The sequence below is a fragment of the Papio anubis genome, chromosome 12, assembly GCF_008728515.1.
Source record: "Papio anubis isolate 15944 chromosome 12, Panubis1.0, whole genome shotgun sequence".
Lineage (NCBI taxonomy): Eukaryota > Metazoa > Chordata > Mammalia > Primates > Cercopithecidae > Papio > Papio anubis.
Window position 1 is genome coordinate 92,380,237 of NC_044987.1, and position 24,997 is coordinate 92,405,233.

The following is a 24,997-nucleotide window of genomic DNA, read 5'->3' on the forward strand; positions in this document are numbered from 1 at the left end:
TCCAAGTTTCTGAGAGATTAAAATATTGGGGGGTGGGGGAGTTTGTTTTAGAATCAAGGAAATATGTGTGCAAGTGCCCTTCTGTCAGCAACTCACTGAAGTCAGGATTCTGGATGGTGCCTGAGAGTCTCTTGGCCTGTCCTCCTGGTTGCAGGATGAATGCTGCAGCTCCAAACATCCCATCATACATCAGCCTTCTGGGCAAGAGGGAAAAGGTTGGGAGGATTAGGGCTCTCCTTTTGTTAGAGAGGAACATCTTCCCCTGGAGTCGTGAAAGAGACATCTGCTGACACTTTGTTAATCAGAATTTCGTAACATGCTACCCTTGCTATAAGTGAACCTGGAACGCTTAAGTCAGGTAAAAGGGAATGAACTGTGATGGGCTTGTTAGATCAGTCATGATTTATTGTCATAGGCAGAGTATATTGTTGCCCTGAAAAACAGTGGGATTCTATTCACAAAAGGAGGAGGAATGGCTGCTGTGCTGGCAAGTGTCTTCCGTAGGAAGCTTCTAAATTTGACTTCACAGATATTTCTTATATCTGCAGAGATAGTACTTTTTTGCATTTAATAATGAAGAATTGCTTGTTTTGTGCTCATGACAGAAAGACATTTTGTTGTTGTTGTTGTTGTTGTTGTTGTTGTTTGAGATGGAGTCTCGCTCTGTTGCCCAGGCTGGAGTGCAGTGGCATGATCTTGGCTCACTGCAACCTCCGGCTTGCAGGTTCAAGCGATTCTCCTACCTTAGCCTCCTGAGTAGCTGGCATTACAGGCATGTACCACCATGCCCAGCTAATTTTTGTATTTTTAGTAGAGACGGGGTTTCACCGTGTTGATCAGGCTGGTCTCAAACTCCTGACCTCGTGATCCACCCGCCTCAGCCTCCCAAAGTGCTGGGACTACAGGCATGAGCCACTGCACTGGCCGTTGTTGTTGTTTTTTGAGACGGAGTCTTGCTCTGTTGCCCAGGCTGGAGTGCAGTGGTGCATTCTCAGCTTACTGCAGCCTCCACTACCCAGGTTCAAGCAATTCTCCTGCCTCAGCCCCCTGAGTAGTTGGGACTATAAAGCACACGCCACCATGCCCGGCTAATTTTTGTATTTTTAGTAGAGGTAGTATTTCACCGTGTTGGCCAGGCTGGTCTTGAACTCCTGACCTCAGGTGATCCTCCCGCCTTGGCCTCCCAAAATGCTGGGATTACAGGCGTGGACCACCATGCCTGGCCAATACTGGTTTTAATGAAACGTTGTGATGTATATGTAAGTTGTTATAGTTTGGTACCTAGTTAAGCAATTGTCCCATATATCACATGGGAATATGATATTTTTAGGAAATAAAATCCTTCAACCTACTACATACTGAATTGTTATCTTATTATTATTATTTTATTTTTTTGAGACAGAGTCTCGCTCTGTTGTCCAGGCTGGAGTGTAGTGGCACTATCTCGGCTCACTGCAACCTCTGGCCAGGCTGATCTCGAACTCCTCACCTCAGGTGATCTGCCTGCCTCGGCCTCCCAAAGTGCTGGGATTACAGGCGTAAGTCACAACGCCCAGCCTAAATTGTTATCTTAGACTACCTAATTATAAACATCTTAAGAAACTTGCTAGTAACAGGGAACTAAAATTAACAGCTTTGGACTTTTCAATATTCTTATTATATGGCACTGTCATATGCTGTTACTTGGATTAATGTTGGCTGTCCAGTTAGTTGAGAGCGATTCTTTCCAATTAGATGCTTATTGCCAAAAATCACTAACTTTTAAAATAAAGTATGCCATCAGTTGAAGTATGCCTGGGAAATCTTTCCTTGATCCAAATCACTGGGATTGATCTTACCCTAAACCCATATTATTTGTGCTTTTGAAAGTGATTTGAAACTCAAATATTTTGGTTTTTGCCCTTTTGTTTGTTTTTTTCACTGCCCCAGCTTGAAGAAGAGAGTAAAGGAGATTGTACATAAAGCGTTTTGGGATTGCTTGAGTGCACAGCTAAGTGAAGACCCCCCAGCGTATGACCATGCTATCAAACTTGTAGGAGAAATCAAAGAGGTGAGGCAAAGAGTGAATTGTGATGCTTTTCTGGTGTGTTAGGAGTGTGTATTCAACTTCTTGTGTCACCACCAGAAGTCTTTAAAGAAATTGAAGGATCAAGAAGTTAAATTACTTGCCAAAAGGTGGATCAAGAGTGTTTTTGGCTTAATGCCCTTTTTTAAAAAAAGTTTTAAGCAAACCATGATAACCTGAAGGCATTAAAGACAACAAAGTTATTTCACAAAATCTAGATTATTTATAAGTTTTAATAGATGTGGACACATTCCATTTATAATGGCCAAAAAGTGACTCAGCCTTTGGGATCAAGAAAGCTTTAGGTGGAGGGACTTTTTGCAGTGCCTTTAGCAATAGCATCAAAGAAGAAATGTATGCATGGAAATTGTCATCTGTGGTTGGCTCACAGGCTCACATTACTAAACATGCTTTTCTTTTTTCACCATTAACAGTTTTTTTTCTATCCATTTAATTGCTACGTAGAGCTTAAATGAAAGCTTGAGTAGCTATTGTAAATGATTTGTAAGCATGTTTTTCTGTAGGTTTGTTGAATAAGAGGTAAAAGATGTGCAATATTACATAGCAATTGGTAAGCCCTTATTTGGATAGTTATAAATTGCATATAATTAGAAATGATGTCTAAGGAATTTTGATTAAACGTAACTGTGTTCTCTTGTAGACTCTCTTATCTTTCTTGCTGCCTGGTCATACTAGACTGAGAAACCAGATAACAGAAGTCTTGGATCTGGATCTGATAAAGCAGGAAGCAGAGAATGGGGCCCTAGACATTTCCAAACTGGCAGAATTCATTATTGGCATGATGGGGACACTGTGTGCACCTGCTCGAGATGAGGAAGTTAAGAAACTAAAGGACATTAAGGAAATAGTGCCCCTTTTCAGGTATGGAAATATGTTAATCATACTCTGGCAACTACAATTCAGAGGCATTTTCTTTTTTTTTTTTTTTTTGAGATGGAGTCTCACTCTGTTGCCTAGGCTGGAGTACAATGGCGTGACCTTGGCTCACTGCAACCTCCACCTTCTGGGTTCAAGCAGTTCTCATGCCTCAGCCTCCTGAGTAGCTGGGATTACAGGCACGCACCGCCATGCCCGGCTAATTTTTGGTAGAGATGGTGTTTCACGATGTTGGTCAGGCTAGTCTTGAACTCCTGACCTCAGGTGATTGGCTGCCTTGGCCTCCCAAAGTGCTGAGATTACAGGCGTGAGCCACTGTGTCCAGACCAGAGCTATTTTCAACTTAAACTTCCTGAAGTCTTGGTACTCATGGATTAAGAAAAAAAAGCAAAAAAGTTTTTTTTTTGAAAAAGAAAACAACATTTTCTTTTGAAAAATTCCAAACCTACAGAAAAGTTACAAAAACAGTACAATCAACACTCACAGACCCTTCATGTGGATCCATCAGTTTTTATCGTGTTGTCACATTTGCTGTGCTGCCCAGGCTGGTCTGGAACTCCTGGGCTCAAGCAGTCCTCCCGCCTTGGACTCCCAAAGTGTTGAGATTACAGGCGTGAGCCATGCGTCTGGTCCTCTTTTCCTTTAATACTATGTTTACTTTGCAAGTGTTTGGTTCTAAATCCTTTTTTCTTTCAGAGAAATTTTTTCTGTGTTGGACCTCATGAAAGTGGACATGGCCAACTTTGCTATCAGTAGCATCAGGCCTCATCTCATGCAGCAGTCAGTTGAATACGAAAGGAAGAAGTTTCAAGAGATTTTGGAGAGGCAACCAAGTATGTTTAATATTTTGTGGTACTTTTTTTGTTGTCTGTGGTTTTTCATTTTAGCTGCCATAGCTTGTTGCATAATATTATGTTCAGAACAAAACTAAAATTTAGTATGAGAATAGTCTAATTCGAAGAAGGAAAAGCACAAAATGTTAGGACTACATCTAGAGTTGTTAAGCATTGAAAAGAAAACGTGACAAGCAAAAGGAATGTGAGTAGGCTATGAGAATAGAAATTAAAAACAATGAAGTCCTAAATTATAAATTTTTTTAATGAAAGCACCGGTTTGAAATAAAATACATTCTTGGTCTTGATTTTTGAAAACATGACAGACGTCCTGTGAATGTTAATTTACTTTTCTTCTCCCTGTGTGGCATAGCAGGAAATTTAACTTTGCTTTTGTTCTGGATGCATAAATCTTCTTGTTTCATACCCAGGAAGAGTCTCATTTTTATGAACCTCTCCGATGACTGCAGAAAACAGACGACTATCAGAATGTAAAACTGTATTGTATTTCTAGGGTGCTTTTTATGGTCTCTGCATTGCTAGCTGACATTCTGGGTAAATTGCAGTCTTCAGATTCAATGTATGATGAATTCCGTTTGGCCTCTAATTTTGCTGACGACGAGATGAAAACAGCAGTCTCTGGGTTGGTTTGGTTGCCGGACCAGATTAGTTAAGTGAATGCCCCACGCAGTTGATTCATCCAGCCCCAGGCAGAGAAGTCTGAGGTGGTGCTGGGGCCAGGGGAAGTTGGGAAAGGGCAGGGTAGGGGCAGAAGTAGAAGAAGTTTGGTAATATTTACTGAGTGCCAGGCTTGTGCCAAGGGCTGGATGTGCATGATCATATGTAATCCTCACACAGTAAGCTGATGAGCCAGGCACCTTTTTTTTAAACCCCATTTTACAGATGTTGGAAACAGGTTTTGAGAGATTTTTGACCAGAATGGATTGACCACAAGCTCACACTCTCACCAGTGTTGTGAGAGTACTGGGAAGATATATATGTATATATTTTTTGAGATGGAGTCTCCTCGCTCTGTCACCCGGGCTGGAGTGCAGTGGCATGATCTCTGCTCACCACAACCTCTGCTGGGCAGAGTTTTGTAGACCGAAGAGCCTTAATATTAAGGCCTGGCCTTGGAAGCTGGGGTGCAGTGGAGGACTCACTGGTAGGGTGGAAGCAGCTACAGTGCCTGCATCTAGCACTTAACTCACAACTTTCATGAAAGCCCGGGTTTCCCAAAGCTTGCGGGTTATAGAGAATGCTGTCTGCAGAAGAGAGGGTGAAGCCAGATGGCCCAGCAGTCAGGACCAAGAGCTCAGGGCAAACTGGAGCTACATCCCCCTGCCCCAGTGAAGAGCAGACCACCGCTGTGACCTTGGCCGTCCACTTGGTTTTAAGGAAGCAGGAAGCCTCCGCTGACAGAGCTGCCGCACCTCCTGGGACCTGACAGGCGCAGCTTTTATCAGATGATGTGCAAGATCCGCCAGCTCTCTGTCCCTCAGAGTGCCCGCTGCATTACTTAGCTTAGAAAAGCAGGGGTGCACGAGGGCTGCTGAAAGCCAGAAGGGGCTTCCCTGACAGAGACAGAGTTCACTTCCCCCAGGTGGAAAGGAAGCCAGACTGATACAAGGTTAAGATCTAAACAAGGAAAAGCCTCATCGTCAGTGTAGAGGATACTTTACACAGGGAAACTCTAGCCGGTGTCTCATCCCATCCGTCTCTAGAGCTGGAGTCGCTTGGGGCCCATCTTATGCAGTGGTCAGGATGGGAGAGAAAGGAAGGAAGGTTTGTTAAATACCGGGTGAGTGGCAAGGCTTGGCTAGGTGTCATATATTCGTTATTATTATTATTACTTTAGACGGTCTAGCTCTGTCACCCAGGCTGGAGTATAGTGGTGTAATGTCACCACTCACTGCAACTTCAACCTCTGGGGTTCAAGTGATTCTCCTGCCTCAGCCTCCCAACTAGCTGGGGCTACAGGCACGTGCCACCACACCCGGCTAACTTTTGTATCTTTTGTAGAGACAGGGCCTTGCCACATTGCCTAGGCTGGTCTTGAACTCCTGGGCTCAAGCAGTCTAACCACCTCAGCCCCCCAAAGTGCTGGGATTACAGGCATGAGCCACCATGCATGGCTTATTCATTATCTTGTTTAATCCTCACAACAGCCTGTGAGGTGGGTGTTGTGAATTTCCCTACATCAGGCATCTGAAACTCAAGATACATTATGACTTGGCTGAGATCCCTCAGTTAGTCATTGGCACTACTATGATTTGATCCAAGTTTTATTTGATTCTGAAGTTCATACTTTCTACTTTATCACTCCGCCAGGACATCGATTGTCCCTTAAGTAATTCCGAGAAGCATCACTTCTCGGTGTCAAGATAATGTATGCAGCTTTGTTTTTCACAGATTCCCTGGACTTTGTCACCCAGTGGCTGGAAGAAGCCTCAGAGGACCTTATGACTCAGAAGTATAAACACGCCCTGCCAGTTGGGGGAGCAGCTGCTGGCTCTGGGGACATGCCCAGGCTGAGCCCTGTTGCTGTCCAGAATTACGCTTATCTGAAGCTTCTGAAGTGGGACCACCTCCAGAGGCCGTTCCCCGAAGTAGGTCTCCTGAGCCATCTCACTACTCATATTTGTTTTTGTGCTGCTGAACTTTTTAAAAAGAATAGCTCTGGGCAGGCACGGTGGCTCACTCCTGTAATCCCAGCACTTTGGGAGGCAGAGGCAGGCAGATTGCTTGAGGTCAGGAGTTTGAGACCTGCCTGGGCAACATGGTGACACCCTCTCTGTACTAAAAATACAAAAAAATTAGCTGGGCGTGGTGGCAGGGCCTGTAGCCCCAGCTACTTGGGAGGCTGAGGCAGAGAATTGCTTAAACCTGGGAGGTGGAGGTTGTGGTGAGCCGAGATTGTGCCCCTGCACTCCAGCCTGGGCGACAGAGCGAGACTCTGTCTCAAAAAATAAAAATAAATAAATAAATAAATAAAATAAAAAATAAAAAGAATAGCTTTATTCTGATATAATTCATGTACCAGAAAATTCTCCCTTTTAAAGTGTACAACTCAGTGTTTTTTAGTATAGTCACAGAGTTATGCATCCATTACGACTGTTTAATTGAGAACATTTTCATCACCTCCAATAGAAACACTGCACCCATTAGCAGTCACTGCCCTTTCCCCCTCCCTCCAACCCCTGAAGCCACAAATCTGCTTTCTGTCTCTATGGATTTGCCTATCCTGGACATTTTATTTAAATGAAATCATACACTATCAGCTTTTGTGCCTGGCTTCTTTCCCCAATGTTTTTTCTTGTTGTAGCATATATAACAGTACTCTCGTCCTCTTTTCCACTGTGTTTTTTTCTTTGTTGTGGTAAAATACACATAACATAAAATTTACCATTTTAACCATTTCTAGTTTTCCAGTTCAGTGGCATTAAGTGCATTCACATTGTTGTGCAACCATTGCCACCAGCCGTCTCCAGAACATTTTCATTTTTCCTTCTGTGAAACTGTCTTCCCACCAAACACACCAAACAGTAATTTCCATTGCCCCTGCCCTCTGGCCCCTGGCACCCACCATTCTATTTTGAGTCTCTATGAATTGGACTAATCCAGATACCTCATATGAATGGAATTATACAATCTCTGTCCTTTTGGGTCTGGCTTATTTTACTTAGCATAATGTCTTCAAGGTTCATTTATGTTGTAGTATGTGTCAGTGTTCCCTTTCTGAGTTTTACGTTTTTTTTAAATTTTAGAGACAGGGTCTCATTGTATTGCTCAGGCTAGGTGGTACAATAGCTCACTGTAACTTTGAATTTCGGGGCTCAGGTGATCCTCCTGCCTCAGCCTCCTGGGTAGCTAGGACTATAAGAGTGTACCACCACACCCAGCTAATTTTTAAATGTGTTTTTTGTAGAGACAGGGGTCTCGCTATGTTACTCAGGCAGATCTTAAACTCCTGGCCTCAAGTGATCCTCCCTCCTTGGCCTCCCAGTGTTGGGATTACAGGCATGAGCTACCACGCCCAGCCCTCCTTTCTTTTTTAGGCTGAATAATGTATTTTTCTGTATGGATATACCACATTTTGTTTATTCATTCATCAGTTGACAAACATTTGGGTTGGTTTTATAAATTATGCTTATGTGAATATTCTAGTACAAGTTTTTGCATGGACATATGTTTTTACCTCTCTTGGTTACGTACCTAGGATTAGAATTGCTGGGTTACATGGTGACTCTTAAGTTTAACATTTTGAGGAACTGCCAAACTGATTTCCAAAGCGGCTGCATCATTTTACAATCCCACCAGCAATGTACGAGGCTCCAATCTGTGCTGCTGCACTTTTCTCCTGTTTTTGCTCATCTTGATAGAAACCACAACAGAGGTGTGGTTGTTCACAGCTTTATCTAAAGAAACTTTTTCCCCTTCCATGCTGAACAATATTTTTTCCTTTTATGTCTTTCACAATACATACTTCTAACTGCAGGACTTCTTTAAGAAGATGACTGAGAAGGGATTCCCCCAGTGTTTCTCTAAATAGCTGTTCTGTTATGTAGACTCCCTCCTCTTTTTGGGGGGGTATATGAGTTTCTTATCACTAGCCTCAGATTCAGCTACTTCTCTAAATATCTTTCTTGTAAGTTCCTTATTTTTCCTTTCAAGAAGTTGTGAGCTTAAGATTTCGCCTCTTGCTTCTGAGTTCCCTGTTTTGTGCTGGAGGAAGCTCTAAAGAGAATGTCAAATTGGAGATGAGAAAATGTTCCCTTTGAACTGTGGCATGTTCTCTTCTGGAGGGAAGTTCTTAGCCTGACATTTCTGTTTAAAAATAGCTGTGGGAGACCATCCAATACCTCCCTTTTCCCTACCGCTGATCATCTTCCCCAAGCCTTAGATACCCCTGCTTCTTCATCCCATAAATATCCCTAAGCTCTCTCTATGGAAAGGAGGATGTGAGACCTGTTCTCCAGACTCCTCACTTGGCAGTCTTATGAATAAACCCTCTCTTGTTAAAAAAATAAAAATTAAAAAAAAAGAAAGAAAGAAAAGAAACGCTGTGGGGAAGATGGTGATGGTCCCTGGGGACAGCTGTCTACTCCAGGAATTGATCCTTGGCAATCTGCATCCTAAACTCACATCCTGCGGACTGTTGGGAAGCCACAAAGCCATGTGAACTCAGAAAACAGGCTGACGATGAGTCCTTGGGATTGTATTTGTAGCAGCAGAAGATTCTCAATCCTCAGAGTTTTTACTTCTTGGCTGTGACCCCACATTGTTCATGTCTTGATTTGGCACATCTGTTTCTGACAGCGAGAAAGGTCCTTAGAGTCCATTCGATGAGCCTGTAAACTCTCTCAGATCAGACACCCATCTGCTCAGCCTTTCCCTTCTCCTTCCCTCACCTACACGGGCAGAATCGCTGGCATGGTAGGACCCAGGGCTCCCTTTAACATGGGGGAGGCAGTCGTGGGAACACGCTTGCTTTCCGGGAGGCTTTAGGTTGTTCTCTGTCACTTCTACTCTCTGTGCTTCCTGTTTTTTCTCTTCCTCTCTATTTATTTGCCAGTTTTTACAAGCTTCCTTTGTGCTGGGTGCTGAGTGGGTACCAAGGTGAGTAAGTGTAGGCTCTGCCCGCAAGACACTCCTCCCTTCCATCGCTCTGGGATTTTTGTTGTTGTTTTAAGATGGAGTCTCACTCTGTTGTCGAAGCTGCAGTGTAGTGGCTATTCACAGGCATAATCATAGTGCACTGCAGCATCGAACTTCTGGCCTCAGCGATCCTCCTGCCTGAGCCTCCCAGTAGTTGGGACTGCAGGCACCCACCACTGCACCTGGCCTTCCATTGCTCTGTACAGGATGACTAGCTGTCCTAGTTTGCTAGGGACCGAGTGGGGGTTTACAGGACTTGGGAATTTCCATTTGAAAACTGGGACAGTCCCAGACAAACTGGGAGGAGTTGGTGACCCTAGGTCTGTACCTCATTATACTTTTCTTCCCAACAATAGGTATCACTTTTATTTATCGAGCGCTGGCTCTGCCAGCCACTTTATATGTAGCATCTTTCTTCAGCTTTAAAACAGCCCTGTGATTTGGGAGTCCCCATTCTGCAGAGGCCTGACAAAGTTGGCGATGCTTGCATGAGGTCATGATTTCTTTTTTTTTTTTTTTTTTTGAGATGGAGTTTCACTTTTGTTGCCCAGTCTGAAGTACAGTGGTGCAGTCTCAGCTCTCTGCAACCTCTGCTTCCTGGGTTCAAGAGATTCTCCTGCTTCATCCTCTCGAGTAGCTGGGATTACAGACATGCGCCACCACACCCGGCTAGTTTTGTATTTTTAGTATAGATGGGGTTTCACCATGTTGGTCAGGCTGGTGTTGAACTCCTGACCTCAGGTGATCTGCCCACCTAGTCCTCCCAAAGTGCTGGGATTACAGGTGTGAGCCACCGTGGCCAGCCAGGGAGGTCATGCTATTAAGTGTGGAGCCTGGCTTTACACCCAGGCCTGTATGTGTTCTTAGTGAGGATGCTATACTGCGTCCTTGCTCAGGAGGAATGACTCTGAGATGGAGGGGTTATTTCACACCAGACTTCCTCAAAGCTCTGACACACCAGCGCAAACCCTGAGGGAAGCTGCAGAGGCAGGTGTGGGGGCTGTGGCGCTCCTGCCCTCTGCTTGCTAGCCTGGACCTGCAGCTCAGCGATGGCCTCTTCTGTTCATTACAGACAGTTTTAATGGACCAGTCTCGCTTCCACGAGCTCCAGTTGCAGCTGGAACAACTGACCGTTCTGGGGGCTGTGTTGCTGATCACCTTCAGCATGGCAGCCCCAGGAATTTCCAGCCAGGCCGACTTTGCTGAGAAACTCAAGATGATTGTGAAGATTTTGCTAACAGATATGCACCTACCGTAAGTGGAACTTTCATGCATGGATGGGAGGCAGTGGATGGCAGAAAGCCGACTAGAGTCTCCCAGAGGGGTCTCCCACTGTAAGGCAGACCCCAGGGCCACTCTCTAGGAACTGAGAAGAAACCTTGCTGTCTCAGTTGGTTCACTTGGCGAAGACCCCAGCAGAGTTTATTCAGGGTCATAGGGTCAAAGTTAGAATCTGCTGCAGGGTTAGCAAAGCTCTAGGATAGTGGCTTTAAAATGTGTGTGACTAACCGAGTAGCCTATAGGGCCTTAGAGGCCACACTGAGGAGTTGGGTTATTGTCCTAAGAGCTGTAGGGAGCCATTGAAGGGTTTGAAGCAAGAGGGGGAACGTAATTAGATTTATGCTCTTAAGTTTAAATTTTGGCATGGGGCGCATAGTAGATGTGAGGGAGCATTTAGGGGGTGAGAGAAGAAGTGGCTCGGGCAGGGGGGTAGGCCATGGGCAGGGTGAGGAGTGCTGATATCAATGGTTGTTTGCCTTGAGGAGTCGAAGATCCTGGGCTTAGGGGTCCTGTGGCCCTCCATTGCCTGTTAGCGTGCTCCTCCCGGGGCCTGGCCCAGTGCTGAGTGCCATCAACTCATTTATTCTCCCTACGCAGGGAACAGAATGCTGTCTGACCCCTTCCTTCTTTAATGGGGTTGTCTTTGTCTCCTGACCTCCAAGGTTCTTGTGTTTGATGTTTGTTGAGTGCTTTATTCCTCTCCCAAAGCCATTCAAATGTATTAAACTCCTACTGGAACTTATGAGGAAACTGAAACCCAGAGACATTAATTGGGACAAAAATGTTTGTGACTAGGACCCGCAGTAAGAAATTCATTTTCCGTTGTGACCTAGTACACACTTAACACACATGTAACAGAAACGAGAACCTCTTCAAAATGGAACTGACCCTAACCATGTTTAATGCAGCCTGATATTTTCTACTCTATTCTTATTCCATTAAAAAAATATTGGTTGCTACCCACTGAATTGCTTTCATAACCAACTAACAGTGAAAAGCAGAGCTCTATGGGACGGTCATGAGGGAAACCAGCTGTATTCCTGCAGAGCTGCATGTATGTGGTTGAAGTGTTCTGCACTTGCGTGTTCCCCGCAGGTGTTCTGTGCTCAGTGTAATGCACCATTTTCTTACCCAGCACGAGTCCACATCTGCACGCGTGCAGGCTTCATGACCACTCCTACCATGGAGTCATGTTGGGTGACTTCTGTGGTTTCCAGCCTATAGAATATCTTTGAGTGGTTCTAAGTAATGCTCTATCTGACAAGGTCCAGTTCAGAGACTTCTTCAAGGGAAGTACCCCCTAAACATTCTCATCCTTACAAAATGCAGAAATTTTACTGCTGAATTTGCACAAAGCATGGGTATGTTCATTGCAGTGTGGGGCATGTCCAGGTGTTGTGACTAGGGGTTCAACAGTTTTGACAGTCAAACTAGTTTGCTGAGAGGCCAGGAAACTGTTTGCTCGGCTGAGGGCCTAGCCTGAGGCCTTTGCACAGGCGCAGCTCTGGGCTGTCACCTAGGTCCCTGCCTGGAGAACTACTCTGTCAAAGCTCCTGCTGAGGGAGGGACCCAGGTCAGGGCTTTCTTGGGAGCCCAGCCTTGCACTCCCATATCCACCCTGGCCCTCCAGGGGTGGGCACAGAACTGGTGCCAATGGTGAGTGCTGGGGCTTGCTCCCACGCCCCCCAGTAATTCTACATACAAAGGATCTAGACCCAGAACAGAGGCAGTTACCTTCTCACAGCATGCCTGCCAGCAGGGGGGCTCCCTGCAGGCACCCTGGGAGAACCTGGGGGACCCAGGGAATCCAGATACTCTTTTTTTTTTTAACTTTAGGATTTGACTTTTCTTTATTCTTTTATTTTTTTTTTTAATTTTTTAATTAAAAAAAATTTTTTTTTGAGATAGAGTTTCACTCTTGTTGCCGAGGCTGGAGTGCAATGACGTGATCTCGGCTCACTGCAACCTCCACCTCCTGGGTTCAAGTGATTCTCCTACCACAGTCTCCAGAGTAGCTGGGATTACAGGCACCTGCCACCATGCCCAGCTAATCTTTTTGTATTTTTAGTAGACATGGGATTTCACCATGTTGGCCAGGCTGGTCTTGAACTCCTGACCTCGAACTCCTGATCCATCTGCCTTGGCTTTCCAAAGTTCTGGGATTATAGGCGTGAGCCACCGAGCCCGGACTCTATTCTTTTAAAAGTAGTTAATACGTGTGCATGTTTCAAAAATCAAAAGGTACAAAAGGACATCCAACGAAAAGTTTCTCTCTCCCTCTTGTCCCACAGCTACCAAATGCTTGCTTTCTTGTGTATTCCTCCAGAGGTATATCGAGATATTCTGAGGTCATTCCAGGCTGATTTTTATCACAGAGAGGCTAGCAGGAAGTTGTGCTTTGGGTCGTTGGTCCTGGTATACTCTGAGAGCCCCTGCCCTTCCCACTGTCTTTTCTAGCAGAGGGAGAGAAAGAAGTCCCCCTGGTCAGGTATGCACAGCCTGCGAGGTAAGGTGGCAGGGAAAAGAGTCACAAATTGTCCATTGAACACATAAATCCAGTTATTGGTGCTGTCTTTCTCACCCAGTTGTGGGCGGTTGGAGCCGGTTAGAGGTGTATTTTACTTATAGGCCCTTTCTCCCCTCCTCTGCCCCAGCTCCTTCCATCTGAAGGACGTCCTCACTACCATCGGGGAGAAGGTGTGCCTGGAGGTGAGCAGCTGCCTCTCCCTGTGTGGGTCCTCCCCCTTCACCACGGACAAGGAGACCGTGCTCAAGGGCCAGATCCAGGCCGTGGCCAGCCCTGATGACCCCATTCGCAGGATCATGGGTACGTTTGGGGAAGGCAGGCAGCAGGGATATGCCCTCCGAGGGGCTGGAGGACAGTCTCCTCTGAAGAAACCTGAGGGCTTAGTTGGGGTTAAGGTGCTGATGGGTGAGAAGATGGTGTAATGAAGCACCACAGAGAGACCAGGGCCACCCAACAGATGGGCACAGGACCAGGCAGCCATCATTGTTCGAAGGGCTGCGACCTTGGAATCGCTCTCCTGGGTTCACAAGCAGTGTCCCAGGGCTTGCTGTGCAACTTGGGCGTGTAACTTGACACTCGAGTTTCCTCATCTCTAAAGCTGGAATAAGAGCAGCAACCTTACAAGGTTGCTGCAGGGACTGCCTGGGATGAAAAGGTAAAGTGCTTGCCATAGTGCCTGGCAGCACATAGTAAGTGCTCAATAAATAGGAGCTGTTACGAAAAGAGCTGAATAGTAAAATGAAGATGTTATTTAAAAACACAATTAAAATATTATTAAATATTAGTATATAATACTATTAACACATCAAATGTAATAAAACTGTTAAAATGGTAATATTAAGATATTGCTGTTTAAAATTTATAATAAACTTGAAGTATTAAAATATTTTAAGGCATATTCTGTAAAACATTTAAAATATTCTGTAATATTAGCTATTAGTTATCACAGCAATGGCTTTATGAAAAATTCTGTTAATTAGCTTGATTTAATCATTTCATAGTATATACATATATTTAAAACATCATGCTGTATACTGTAAATATATAGTTTTGTTTGTTTGTTTTTGAGACAAGGTCTCACTCTGTCTTCCAGACTGGAGTGCAGTGGTGCGATCTCGGCTCACTGCACTGCACCTCCGCACTCCACCTCCCAGGCTCAAGCAGTCCTCCCACATCAGACTCCCAAGTAGCTGGGACTACAAGCATGCACCACCACACCCGGCTAATTTTTTGTATGTTTTGTAAAGACAGGGTTTTGCCATGTTGGCCAGGCTGGTGTCAAATTCCTGGACTCAAGTGATCCGCCTGCCTCAGCCTCCCAAAGTGCTGGGGTTAACAGGCATGAACCACTGCACCCAGTCAAGATTTATACTCACAACCTTGGTAGGGAGGCAGGAAAGTACCTGTAAGTAGACCTGTGGCCAGCAAGTTGCTTCTCATCCTGCTGCCTGGGTTGTTTTGTAACAGCCAGTTATCAACAGATTGAAAACCAGCCCTTACTGGGAGGATCACTTAAAACCAGGAGTTTGAGACTACCTGGGCAGCATAGTGAGACCCCCATCTCTACAAAACAATTTTTAAAAATATATATAATTAGCCAGGATAGTGACATGCATCTGTAGTCCTTGCTACTCGGGAGGCTGAGGCAGGAGGATCACTTGAGCCCAGGAGATTGAGGCTGCGGTGAGCTATGATTTCACCACTGCACTCTAGCCTGGGTGACAGAGAAAGACCCTATTTCTAAAAGAAAGAAAGAAAGAAAAGAAAAACCAGTCTTTGGGTAGGAACAATACAAAGATTTCTACTTGGGTGAGGCTGCCAGCCCTGGGAACCTTAGAGAACCAAACTAACTTAAGAATAAGGGTGCTGAGCGTGGTGGCTCATGCCTGTAATCCCAGCACTTTGGGAGGCCGAGCCAGGCAGATCACCTGAAGTTGGGAGTTCCAGACCAGTCTGACCAACATGGAGAAACTCCGCCTTTACTAAAAATACAAAATTAACTGGGCATGGTGGTGCATGCCTGTAATCCTAGCTACTTGCGAGGCTGAGGCAGGAGAATCGCTTGAACTTGGGAGGTGGAGGTTGCGGTGAGCCGAGATTGTGCCATTGCGCTCCAGCCTGGGCAACAAGAGCGAAACTCTGTCTCAAAAAAAAAAAAAAAAAGAATAAGGGTGAACAGGGCCAGGCGTGATGACCCACGCCTGTAATCCCAGCATTTGGGAGGCCAAGGTGGGCAGATTACCTGAGGTCAGGAGTTAGAGAGCAGCCTGGCCAACATGGTGAAACCCCATCTCTACGAAAAATACAAAACTTTGCTGGGCATGGTGGCGTGTGCCTGTAGTCCCAGCTACTTGCAAGGCTAAGGCAGGAGAATCACTTGAACCCGGGAGGCAGAGGTTGCAGTGAGCCGAGATTGCGCCATTGCGCTCCAGCTTGGGAGACAAGAGGGAAACTCCATCTTTAAAAAAAAAAAAAAAAAAAAAGAAGGAGAAGAAAGAAGAAGAGTGATAGGGCTGGGTGCGGCGGCTCATGCCTGTAATCCCAGCACTTTGGGAGGCTGAGGCGGATGGATCACTTGAGGTCAGGAGTTCGAGAGCAGCCTGGGCAACATGGTGAAACCCCGCCTCTACTAGTAAGACAAAAATTAGCTGGGCATGGTGGCATGCGCCTGTAATCGCAGCTACTGAGATGACTGAGGGAGGAGAATCGCTTGAACTCGGGAGGCCAAGGTTGCAGTGAGCTGAGATTGTGCCACTGCACTGCAGCCTGGGTGACAGAATGAAACCGTGTCTTGAAAAAATAATAATAATAATAAGGGTGATAAGGCCCTGTCTTGTCCTGTCAGCAGTTTCTGTCTGTGTTGTGAGGCTCAGGAGGGTATAAGTTATTTGCACCTGAGAGGATTCCCCAGGCAGGAGGCAAGGCATATAGCTTGAAAAAGTCCGTTCCATATAAATATCTCTATTGTTTTTGTGATAAAATCTGCAAGAAGTGTGACTGGATCAAATCTTTTTTCATAAGGATACACAAGGGTGCAAAAGCATTGTGAAGGGGAATGGACTAGAAAAGAAAGCATCAACATAAATTATTCTTCCAAGTAGGACAAGTTTACAAATGCCCACGACTTCCATGCAGGCATCAGAGAAGGAAGCATGAGCTGCTTTCATGGAGGCTTAGTAGGAAAAATTTTGAACCTGTATTTTGAACCTGTAATTCCTGCTTGATTTTTCCACCTTTTTATGTGATTGTCTTGCTCTGTCACCAGGCTGGAGTACAGTGGCCTGATCTCAGCTCACTGCAACCTCCACCTCCTGGGTTCAAGTGATTCTCGTGCCTCAGGCTCCCGAGTAACTGGGACTACAGGTGCACACCACCACACCTGGCTGATTTTTGTATTTTTAGTAGAGACGGGGCTTCACCACATTGGCCAGGCTGGTCTTGAACTCTTGACCTCAGGTGACCCACCCACCTCAACCTCCCAAAGTGCTCAAAGTGCTGGCATTACAGGCGTGAGCCACTGCACCTGGCCACTCATGGATTCATTCTTGCATTCCAAGTGTGTTTGAGCTTCTCCTGGGAGCTGGGTCTCATGCTGGGCACTGTGCTGAGTGCTGAGGAGACATGGTGAACAAGATGAGCATGGCTCTTACCTTCATGAAACTAACCATCTAGAGTGGAGAGAAAACATTATAAATGGGATGAATGTGCAGACGTGCAAGGTGTTGTGGGTATTTGGTCTAGGAGTATTGATCGGGGACAACTTCCCCTAAGAGGTGATGGTTAAGCTGAGAACTGAGGCACAGTCAGGTTTGTAAAGTGAAGGACAAGAAACAACTGACCACTTTCTTTTTTGTCTCAGAATCTCGAATCCTGACCTTCTTAGAAACCTACCTTGCCTCGGGTCATCAGAAGCCATTGCCCACAGTCCCTGGGGGACTCAGTCCAGTTCAGAGAGAGCTGGAGGAAGTTGCTATTAAATTTGCTCGCCTGGTCAACTATAACAAGATGGTCTTCTGTCCCTACTATGATGCAATCCTCAGTAAGATCCTCGTCCGATCCTAACGTGTATGCACCCTACAGCAGCAGTATTACTCACTAGCCGCAGAATACCTGTTCTCAACTCTAATGTTGCATTGGAAAATGGCTATATAGTACATGTCTATTTAACAGCACCGATTCCAAAGGGAAGAATATTGTGTATCACTGTTGAAAAGACTTGTTGAAAAATCCAGTGAATTCTATTTTGAGAGATTGTATTTATGAGTGCAAGTTTACAAATCAAAGAAGCTTTTTGTTCTCGAGTTTTATAGGTAACACTCGGCTGTGTCTCCACTCCTCCCCCATCATGTCCTTCTAAGGAGGCTCTTCTGCAATCTGGGTAGTTCTTTCAGATGCCCCATGCTGAGCTGACAGCCATCCAAGTGCAAAAGAGACCAAGCCATGGCCTCACCTCCTGCCCTCCCTCGGACAGCCTTGTCCCTCACCCCTCCCTCCGGGTAGTTTTGTTAGAAGGGCTACATAACGTCTTATTGCCATTTTCTCCCCCTATTTATTGCTTCCTCCCTGCCTGGCCTAGCCAGGGCTCCCAGGCCCTTTTTTCTAGAGGAGAGTTATTTGTCTCTCTCTCTTTTTTCTTTTTTACTTTTTTTAAAAATATTTAAACATTCTTTCTTTTAACCGTCCCCCAAAGATACAGAGTTATTGGACTTTAAAAAGCTTGTTATTTTATACAAAATTACTCCTGCATCTAGGTGAGAGCAGTTATGACTTATGAGATCTAGTGAAAGGAAATTATTTGACTTTTAAGCCTTGAAAATCAAGGAGGAAATATTTTGAAAAATACTTTACTGTAAAGGAAGAGAAATGTCTGGAATTCTTACTGAAAAATTGACTCTGAGACAATACGCAGATGTGTTGATTGAATTAAATTCTGGAATTAGATTTAACTGTTTTCAGATAAAATAGCTTGAGTTCACGAATCTCCTAAATAAGGAAGTCATAGAAAATCCCTGGTGTTTGAGCATTATTTTTCGAGGAACTTCAGTGACCAGAATTCCTGACATGTCCTCTGAGTGTGAGTGATTTGGGTCGCATAGATGATCTGTTCTGTTTTTTGTTTTTTTTTTTTTTAAAGTGTACACGTGCATGTGTGCATTTTAGACAGAGACATTATATTAGAAGCAGAGCCATGAAACTGGAATGACCTCCAACTGCCAGAAAAGCAAGTAATATCGGCACCTAAAGCCTTCTGGACAGGAAGCTAAGAGAAACTTAGAAGCTGGCCGGGCGTGGTGGCTCATGCCTATAATCCCAGCACTTTGGGAGGCCGAGGCAGGCAGATCATCTGAGGTCAGGAGTTTGAGACCAGCCTGGGCAACATGGTGAAGCCCCATCTCTACTAAAAATACAAAAATTAGCTGGGTGTGGTGGCACGCACCTGTAATCCCAGCTACTTGGGAGGCTGAGGCAGGAGAATCGCTTGAACTCGGGAGGCAGAGGCTGCAGTGAGCTGAGATCGCACCACTACATTCCAGCCTGGGCAACAGAGTGAGACTCTGTCTTAAAAAAAAAAAAAAAAAAAGAAAAGAAAAGAAACTTGGAAGCCATTTCAGAAAGACTCCAGGAAGGCTAGCAGTCGTTCCTACACAACCAGGGGGAAGGACTACATTTTACTGCAAGCAGCTGTTTTCTCTGATCCTTCTTTGTAAGGAAATGCAGTGATTTTGTGTTTTCAAGGAAGACTTGAAGAAGCAGTTGGGTAGGTATTCCAGTAGGACTGATGGGGAGGAAAGCAGATACTCCATGAGAAGGGTATCAGACCCAGAAGAGTCAGAATACATTCTGCTTTCAGGATTTTTGAGATTGCTGATGGTCCCAGGGTTTATACAAGGACTTGGATCTGGCTGTAGAAACTCAGGTAGAAATTACATGTATGCAGATCAGAGCTGATGTTGGTTCTAATCTATAATGATGTGATAAAACAAAAAACAAAACAAAAAACAGAGCTGGGCATGGTGGCTTACACTATAATCCCAGTACTTTGGGATGCCACAGCAGGAGGATCACCTGAACCTAGGATTTCAAGTCCAGCCTGGGCAACATAGTGAGATCACATCTCTACAAAAAATACAAAAAAAAATTAGCCGGCATGGTGGCACACATTTGTACTCCCAGCTACAAGCTGAGGCTGAGGCAAAAGGATCGCTTGCACCCAGGAGTTCAAGGATGCAGTGAACTATGATCGTGCCACTGTGCTCCAGCCTGGGTGACAGAGCCAGACCCTGTCTCTCCTCAACAATAAACGTAGAGCCAGATGTATCTTTTTGGGTTCCAGACAGGAGACTGGAGAATCTGGGTCTCTGTAATCTGGCAGACTGGCCGCATTTTGTGAGGGTACTTTTATTCATATTTATTATTTTTTGTTTGTTTGAATGTGTGTTTTTTTTTAATAGAAAACATATCACTTCATTTGTTACAGCAAATGATTCAAGAGGGCCCCAGAAAGCTTTTTCATCCACAGAATTATAGAAAGGATAAGTACCCTCACCACCCAAGCCTTTGGTTCATTTTGTTGTTTTGTTTTAATCTCTCTTCTCTTACCACAATGACATGCTGCATCCAGAATGGAACTCTTATGTTCAAGTTTTTTTTTCTTTTTTTTCGAGATGGAGTCTTGCTCTGTCACCCAGGCTGGAGTGCCGTGGTGCGATCTCAGCTTACTGCAAACTCCGACTCCCAGGTTAAAGCAATTCTCCTACCTCAGACTCCTAAGTAGTTGGGATTACAGGCATGTACCACCACGCCTGGCTAATTTTTGGATTCTTAGTAGAGACGGGGTTTTACCATGTTGGCCAGGCTGGTCTCAAACTCTTGACCTCGTGATCCATCCGCCTCGGGCCTCCCAGAGTGTTGGGATTACAGGCATGAGCTACCGTACTTGGCCTGTCTTTAAGTTTTATACTAGTTACGAGGCTAGTCTATCAGAATGTCCCTAATTTAGCTGAGGAACCTGGACAAGTCTTCCTTGATTTCAGCTTCATCCCGTGGCTGGGGGATGGTGTATCCCAAGGCCCGTGAATGTTTTCTTTAAAAAGCTGCAGGCGAATGAGGTAAAATGAACAGAGACATGAGACAGAAGTCAACAGAAGGGCAAAGAGTATGGCTCCCACAGCTCTTCCAAGGCCAAAAAGGCAAAAAGCAGTGTAACCACTACATAGCCCTTGGGAGTCCATGCCTTTAGTTTCTCCTGTAACATGAGCCACAGGACAAAAATCTGGATGGCAAGTGTTACCATGATGGAGACATGCAGGGACTGGGGAAGGCATGAAGCCAAGCCTCCAGAAGCCAAGATGGCCGTGTTCAAGGATAGTTACTGGATATAATGGATACAAAGGCATCATTGGCACCATAGTTAAAAGAGATGAGGTGGTCTAACAGCATGAAGAGCAACATGGCCTAGATGGTGTCAGTGCTGACAGACTCTGGCAGGGTCTTAGCACTGGTGAAAAGCCATAAGTGAAAGTAATGAAGACTAGGGCACTCTTCAGGTCAGCCCACCGGATCCGCCCACTCTTCTGCCCTTCACTTCCATAAGTGAGCTCAAACAAAGTATACCCGATCAGTGAAGAAGCCAGGACAGTCCCAACAAGCCAGTGGGGGGCCAGAAGACCCTCATCCATATACCACCAGATAACCAGAAACACACAAATACTGCACAGCTGCAGGATCAACACACTGGAGTCAAATACCACAGCCCAATATTGGTATTTCCGAGCATGGATGTTTTTCCGGAGCTCTTCCAGGAGCTGCTCTTCCAGGAACCGCCGGTCCACACAGTTATCAGGAAATGGCTGTTGCTCATACAAGACCCTCTGCCACTTTACCTCCTTTGTGTTAGTTACAGGTTGGGCACACATTATCCTTTCATTCAAACTCAGGCCCGTTTAATCATCCCTCTCATAGAGGTCCATATGGTTCTTGTTGATGACATTTTGAAATGAGACCTCCCTGGAAATTCCATGTCTTGGTTGATATTCTACCGACCTTTCCTGGTTTTCAGAGGCAGCAATCCAGGCCAGGCCTACAATAGATGAGTTTGTCTCTGAGGCAGGATAATACAGCCAAGTTCCTGCCTGAGAGTTCCTGGGCATGCGTGGCTGGGGGATGGCAGTTGCCTGCCTTTTTCCTTGTAAGGGTATTTTTTTTTTTTTTTTTTGAGATGGAGTCTGGCTCTGTCACCCAGGCAGGAGTGCAGTGGCACGATCTCGGCTCACTGCAACCTCCGCCTCCTGGGTTCACGCCATTCTCCTGCCTCAGCCTCCTGAGTAGCTGGGACCACAGGCGCCTGCCACCATGCCTGGCTGATTTTTTTGTATTTTTAGTAGAGACGGGGTTTCACTGTGTTAGTCAGGATGGTCTCAATCTCCTGACCTCGTGATCCACCCGCCTCGGCCTCCCAAAGTGCTGGGTTTACAGGCGTGAGCCGCGCCCGGCCGTGAGGGTGCTTTTAAAGAAGATAACGTCTTCCATGGTGTATTCAATGAGGTCATGTCTGGAATTGTTCCCTTGAGGTGGAGGCTGCTTTGTGGCCGCTGTGCCTGGCGGTTGTATGATCCTGGGTTCCTGGGCTGAGAAGCCTCAGCCTCAGAATGTTTGGGGCCTTTTCGTCCCACTCCAAGACTGAAGGAGAGGAGCTTACCCCCAACTGCACAGCGCTGATCACCACTTCCTGCAGTCATTCTTCCTAAATCTCAAAAACTCTTCTTTTTTAAGAGTAGATTCTTGCAAGGTATTTTTCCCCTCCTGAGTTCTTACATTGCCAGAGTTCCATTTGTACAGTTTGAAATCTTGAGGCATGAATAACTGACTTCACAGATTCTCTTGGCCCCCCACTACCTCGGTGTCCACTGGTGGAATTCTGCAACTGGCAAAAGTCAAGAATGAAGGAAGCAAACTTCAGAACCACAATATTCATATTGAATCATTTTGTTGTTGCTCTATGAAGATAAGTAAGCTAATTTTCTTCCTGGAATCTCATAGGATTATTACTAAGGGCCAGGGAGATCCGCTTCGTTCATTTAGTCACTCAGGAAGCATTGCTAAGCATCCCCTCTACCGTCCCCTACAGCTCTCCTTCCAAAATGAAACATCCTTTGGAGTGTGTTGTCCTTCAGAATCGAATGGATTCTATATGCTGCATTCAGTAACAGGTTGTGGAGACAAGTGTCTCTTCCTGAAATTGCTAAGTGTATTTGGCAGTAGTACTTTACTACTTGTGGATAGAACTGAGAGTGAGGTCAGTATCACCAAGCCTCTTGGATTTCTTCAGTAGTCTCATGGATGAGTGAATGTTTAGAGCAGTAACTGCTACTTTGTTGGCTCTTGGTTGGGTGGATGGATTCTCAGTCCTGGGGTTTTTAAAAATCTCATTCCGGCCGGGCACGGTGGCTCACACTTGTAATCCCAGCACTTTGGGAGGCTGAAGCGGGCGATCACCTGAGGTCAGGAGTTTGAAACCAGCCTGACCAACATGGCAAAACCCTTCTCTATTAAAAATACAAGAATTAGCCAGGTGTGGTGGCACGTGCCTGTAATCCCAGCTACTCGGGAGGCTGAGGCAGGAGAATCACTTGAACCCTGGAGGTGGAGCTTGCAATGAGCCGAGATTGCACCATTGCACTCCAGCCTGGGTGACAGAGTGAGACTCCGTCTCAAAAATAAAAAAAAAATCTCATTCCGTCTAAAGCAAGCTACAAAATGTGATTATTTATGTCACAATATGACTCAGCCATAAATGTACTTCAGGTAAGAAGCACACTAACATGATATCTTACTGATCAAATGCAGTCGGTAGATATATATGAATTTTTTTCTCTGTGAAGAAAAGCTATTAATAAGTTTGACTTAATAGGCCTATAGTATGCACATACTGGCCAAGATTCTAAATGGATTGTTCAGCAGTTGTGTTTTTGTGGAGGTGCTTATTCTCATTTCTCCAAAGCCTTAAGATTCCTGGGAGTAGAGGAAATGTTGCTGCCACCAACTTTGCTGGTGAATTTCAAAGAGAATAGGTGTTTGCTGTTTGATTTCCGGTGACCTTTTGGCGAGCTCTGATGTATATGTAGAACATTTGTGTTTCTTTCCATTTTGAGGCCAGGTGGTAGAGTGGAAAGACTGGGAGCTGTCAGGAAACCAGGGCTCGGATCTCCACTCTGTTATGTACCAGCTGGGGCAAATCAGGGTCCATTCCCAACTCCTTTAAAATGAAAAGACTAGACTTGGTCTTTAAGCTTCCTTCCGATTCTAACATTTTGTGGTAGCAGGATTGTGCACAAAGAATTAGAGAAATATCTGGTTTTAGTCTTTTTTCCTCTATCGCCGCCTTACTGGTTGTACAACATTGAGCCAGTCATTCTCCCCAAGGCCTCAGTATTTTCATTGTTAATTGGGAACACTCCTAATTCACATTGTTGCTGTGAGGATTACATTTGGTAATGAATGTTAGAACGCTTTGTACACGGAAAAGGACTATACCTTTCTTTTTTAACTACAAAGGCGAACATGTAACCCCGTACCTGTAGGCGCACATCTGCTGTGGTGTTACATTCCACTGTTAGTGCCCAACCTCCCTTCTGTCAACCACATTTTACAGGCCTGTAGGGAAGGTTTTCTTCCTGTCCTCTCCCAACACTTGTTTATGTTCATCATCTCTTCTGTACTAGAGCTGCAGTCTTACGTTTGCTTACTTCCTGACATCCACCTCCACCCCAGTAATTTCTCCCCATCTCCAGCTCTATATTATTTGAACTAAATGAATCCATGAATGAACCAATGAGTGGATGAATGAATGGTAATGGATAATGGTCTATGAAGTCATATTTAAAGGCACTGTCTCATTTGTAAACAATCTAAATAAATAACTACAATGATATTTGCAAGTGTGTATCTATATTGGATTTTGCATTATATAATTATTTTAATGGAAAGTCTTTTTAGTCATAGTATTCAAAGCAACTTCAAGGGCTGGGGAAGGGGATAACCTTTAAGCCCAGGTAAGCTCTGTTTATTAAACTATCAAATGTTCACTGGTACTTTCAGAAATAGCCAGAGTTCTACAAAATATGTGTTAAGTCTAAATAGATATAATTCTACTTAAAACTGTCCCTCATGTGGGTTTCTGTCACACCTGACTTACATTTATTACCTACCGAACTTAAGAACCAGAACTAAGCTATAGGCCTGGTTCAATGGAGTGTCACTTTTCTTGACTTAAAAGTTAGCTTAAAACAAGAAGGGCCGGGTGAGGTGGCTCACGCCTGTAATCTTAGCACTTTGGGAGGCTGAGGCAGGCAGATCATTTGAGGCCAGGAGCTCTAGACCAGCCTGGGCAACATGGTTCTATTAAAAGTACAAAAATTAGCCGGGCGTGGTGGCATACACCTGTGCTCCCATCTCAGTAGGCTGAGGTGGGAAGATTGCTTGAGCGCAGGAGGCAGAGGTTGCATTCAGCCAAGATCACACCACTGCATTCCAGCCTGGGTGACAAAGTGAGACCCTATCTCAAAAAAAGAAAAATGAAGAAGGGCTGCACATAGTGGCTAATCCCAGCCCTTTGGGAGGCTGACGTGGGAGGACTGTTTGAGCCCAGGAGTTCAAGACCAGCCTGGACAATACAGGGAGATCCTGTTTCTACATAAAATTTTAAAAATTAACTGGGCATGGTGGATGGTGGTTTAT

The 24,997-nt window shown here is 45.1% G+C and overlaps 1 protein-coding gene and 1 pseudogene across 5 annotated transcripts in view; one reads left to right on the top strand and one right to left on the bottom strand.

Annotated features, from left to right (window-relative positions):
• The window catches only part of TCP11L1 (t-complex 11 like 1), a 53,508-nt gene that overhangs the window by 14,324 nt on the left and 14,187 nt on the right, over positions 1-24,997 (top strand). Inside the window, exons 4-10 of one of the 4 annotated variants that reach the window (XM_003910064.5) lie at positions 1,930-2,050; positions 2,727-2,947; positions 3,659-3,795; positions 6,208-6,404; positions 10,526-10,707; positions 13,389-13,561; positions 17,121-17,976. In XM_003910064.5, the coding sequence (XP_003910113.1) occupies positions 1,930-2,050; positions 2,727-2,947; positions 3,659-3,795; positions 6,208-6,404; positions 10,526-10,707; positions 13,389-13,561; positions 17,121-17,323 (1,234 nt within the window). In that variant the 3' untranslated portion in view covers positions 17,324-17,976. Of the gene's footprint in view, positions 1-1,929; positions 2,051-2,726; positions 2,948-3,658; positions 3,796-6,207; positions 6,405-10,525; positions 10,708-13,388; positions 13,562-17,120; positions 18,190-24,997 lie in introns of those variants that run through there. The other 3 variants (XM_003910065.4, XM_017948505.3, XM_021925929.2) reach the window with 3 other exon arrangements.
• Positions 20,097-24,222, bottom strand: LOC101020399 (annotated as a pseudogene). The gene has a single exon (XR_001894845.3). The product of XR_001894845.3 is annotated as a phosphatidylinositol N-acetylglucosaminyltransferase subunit C-like (transcript).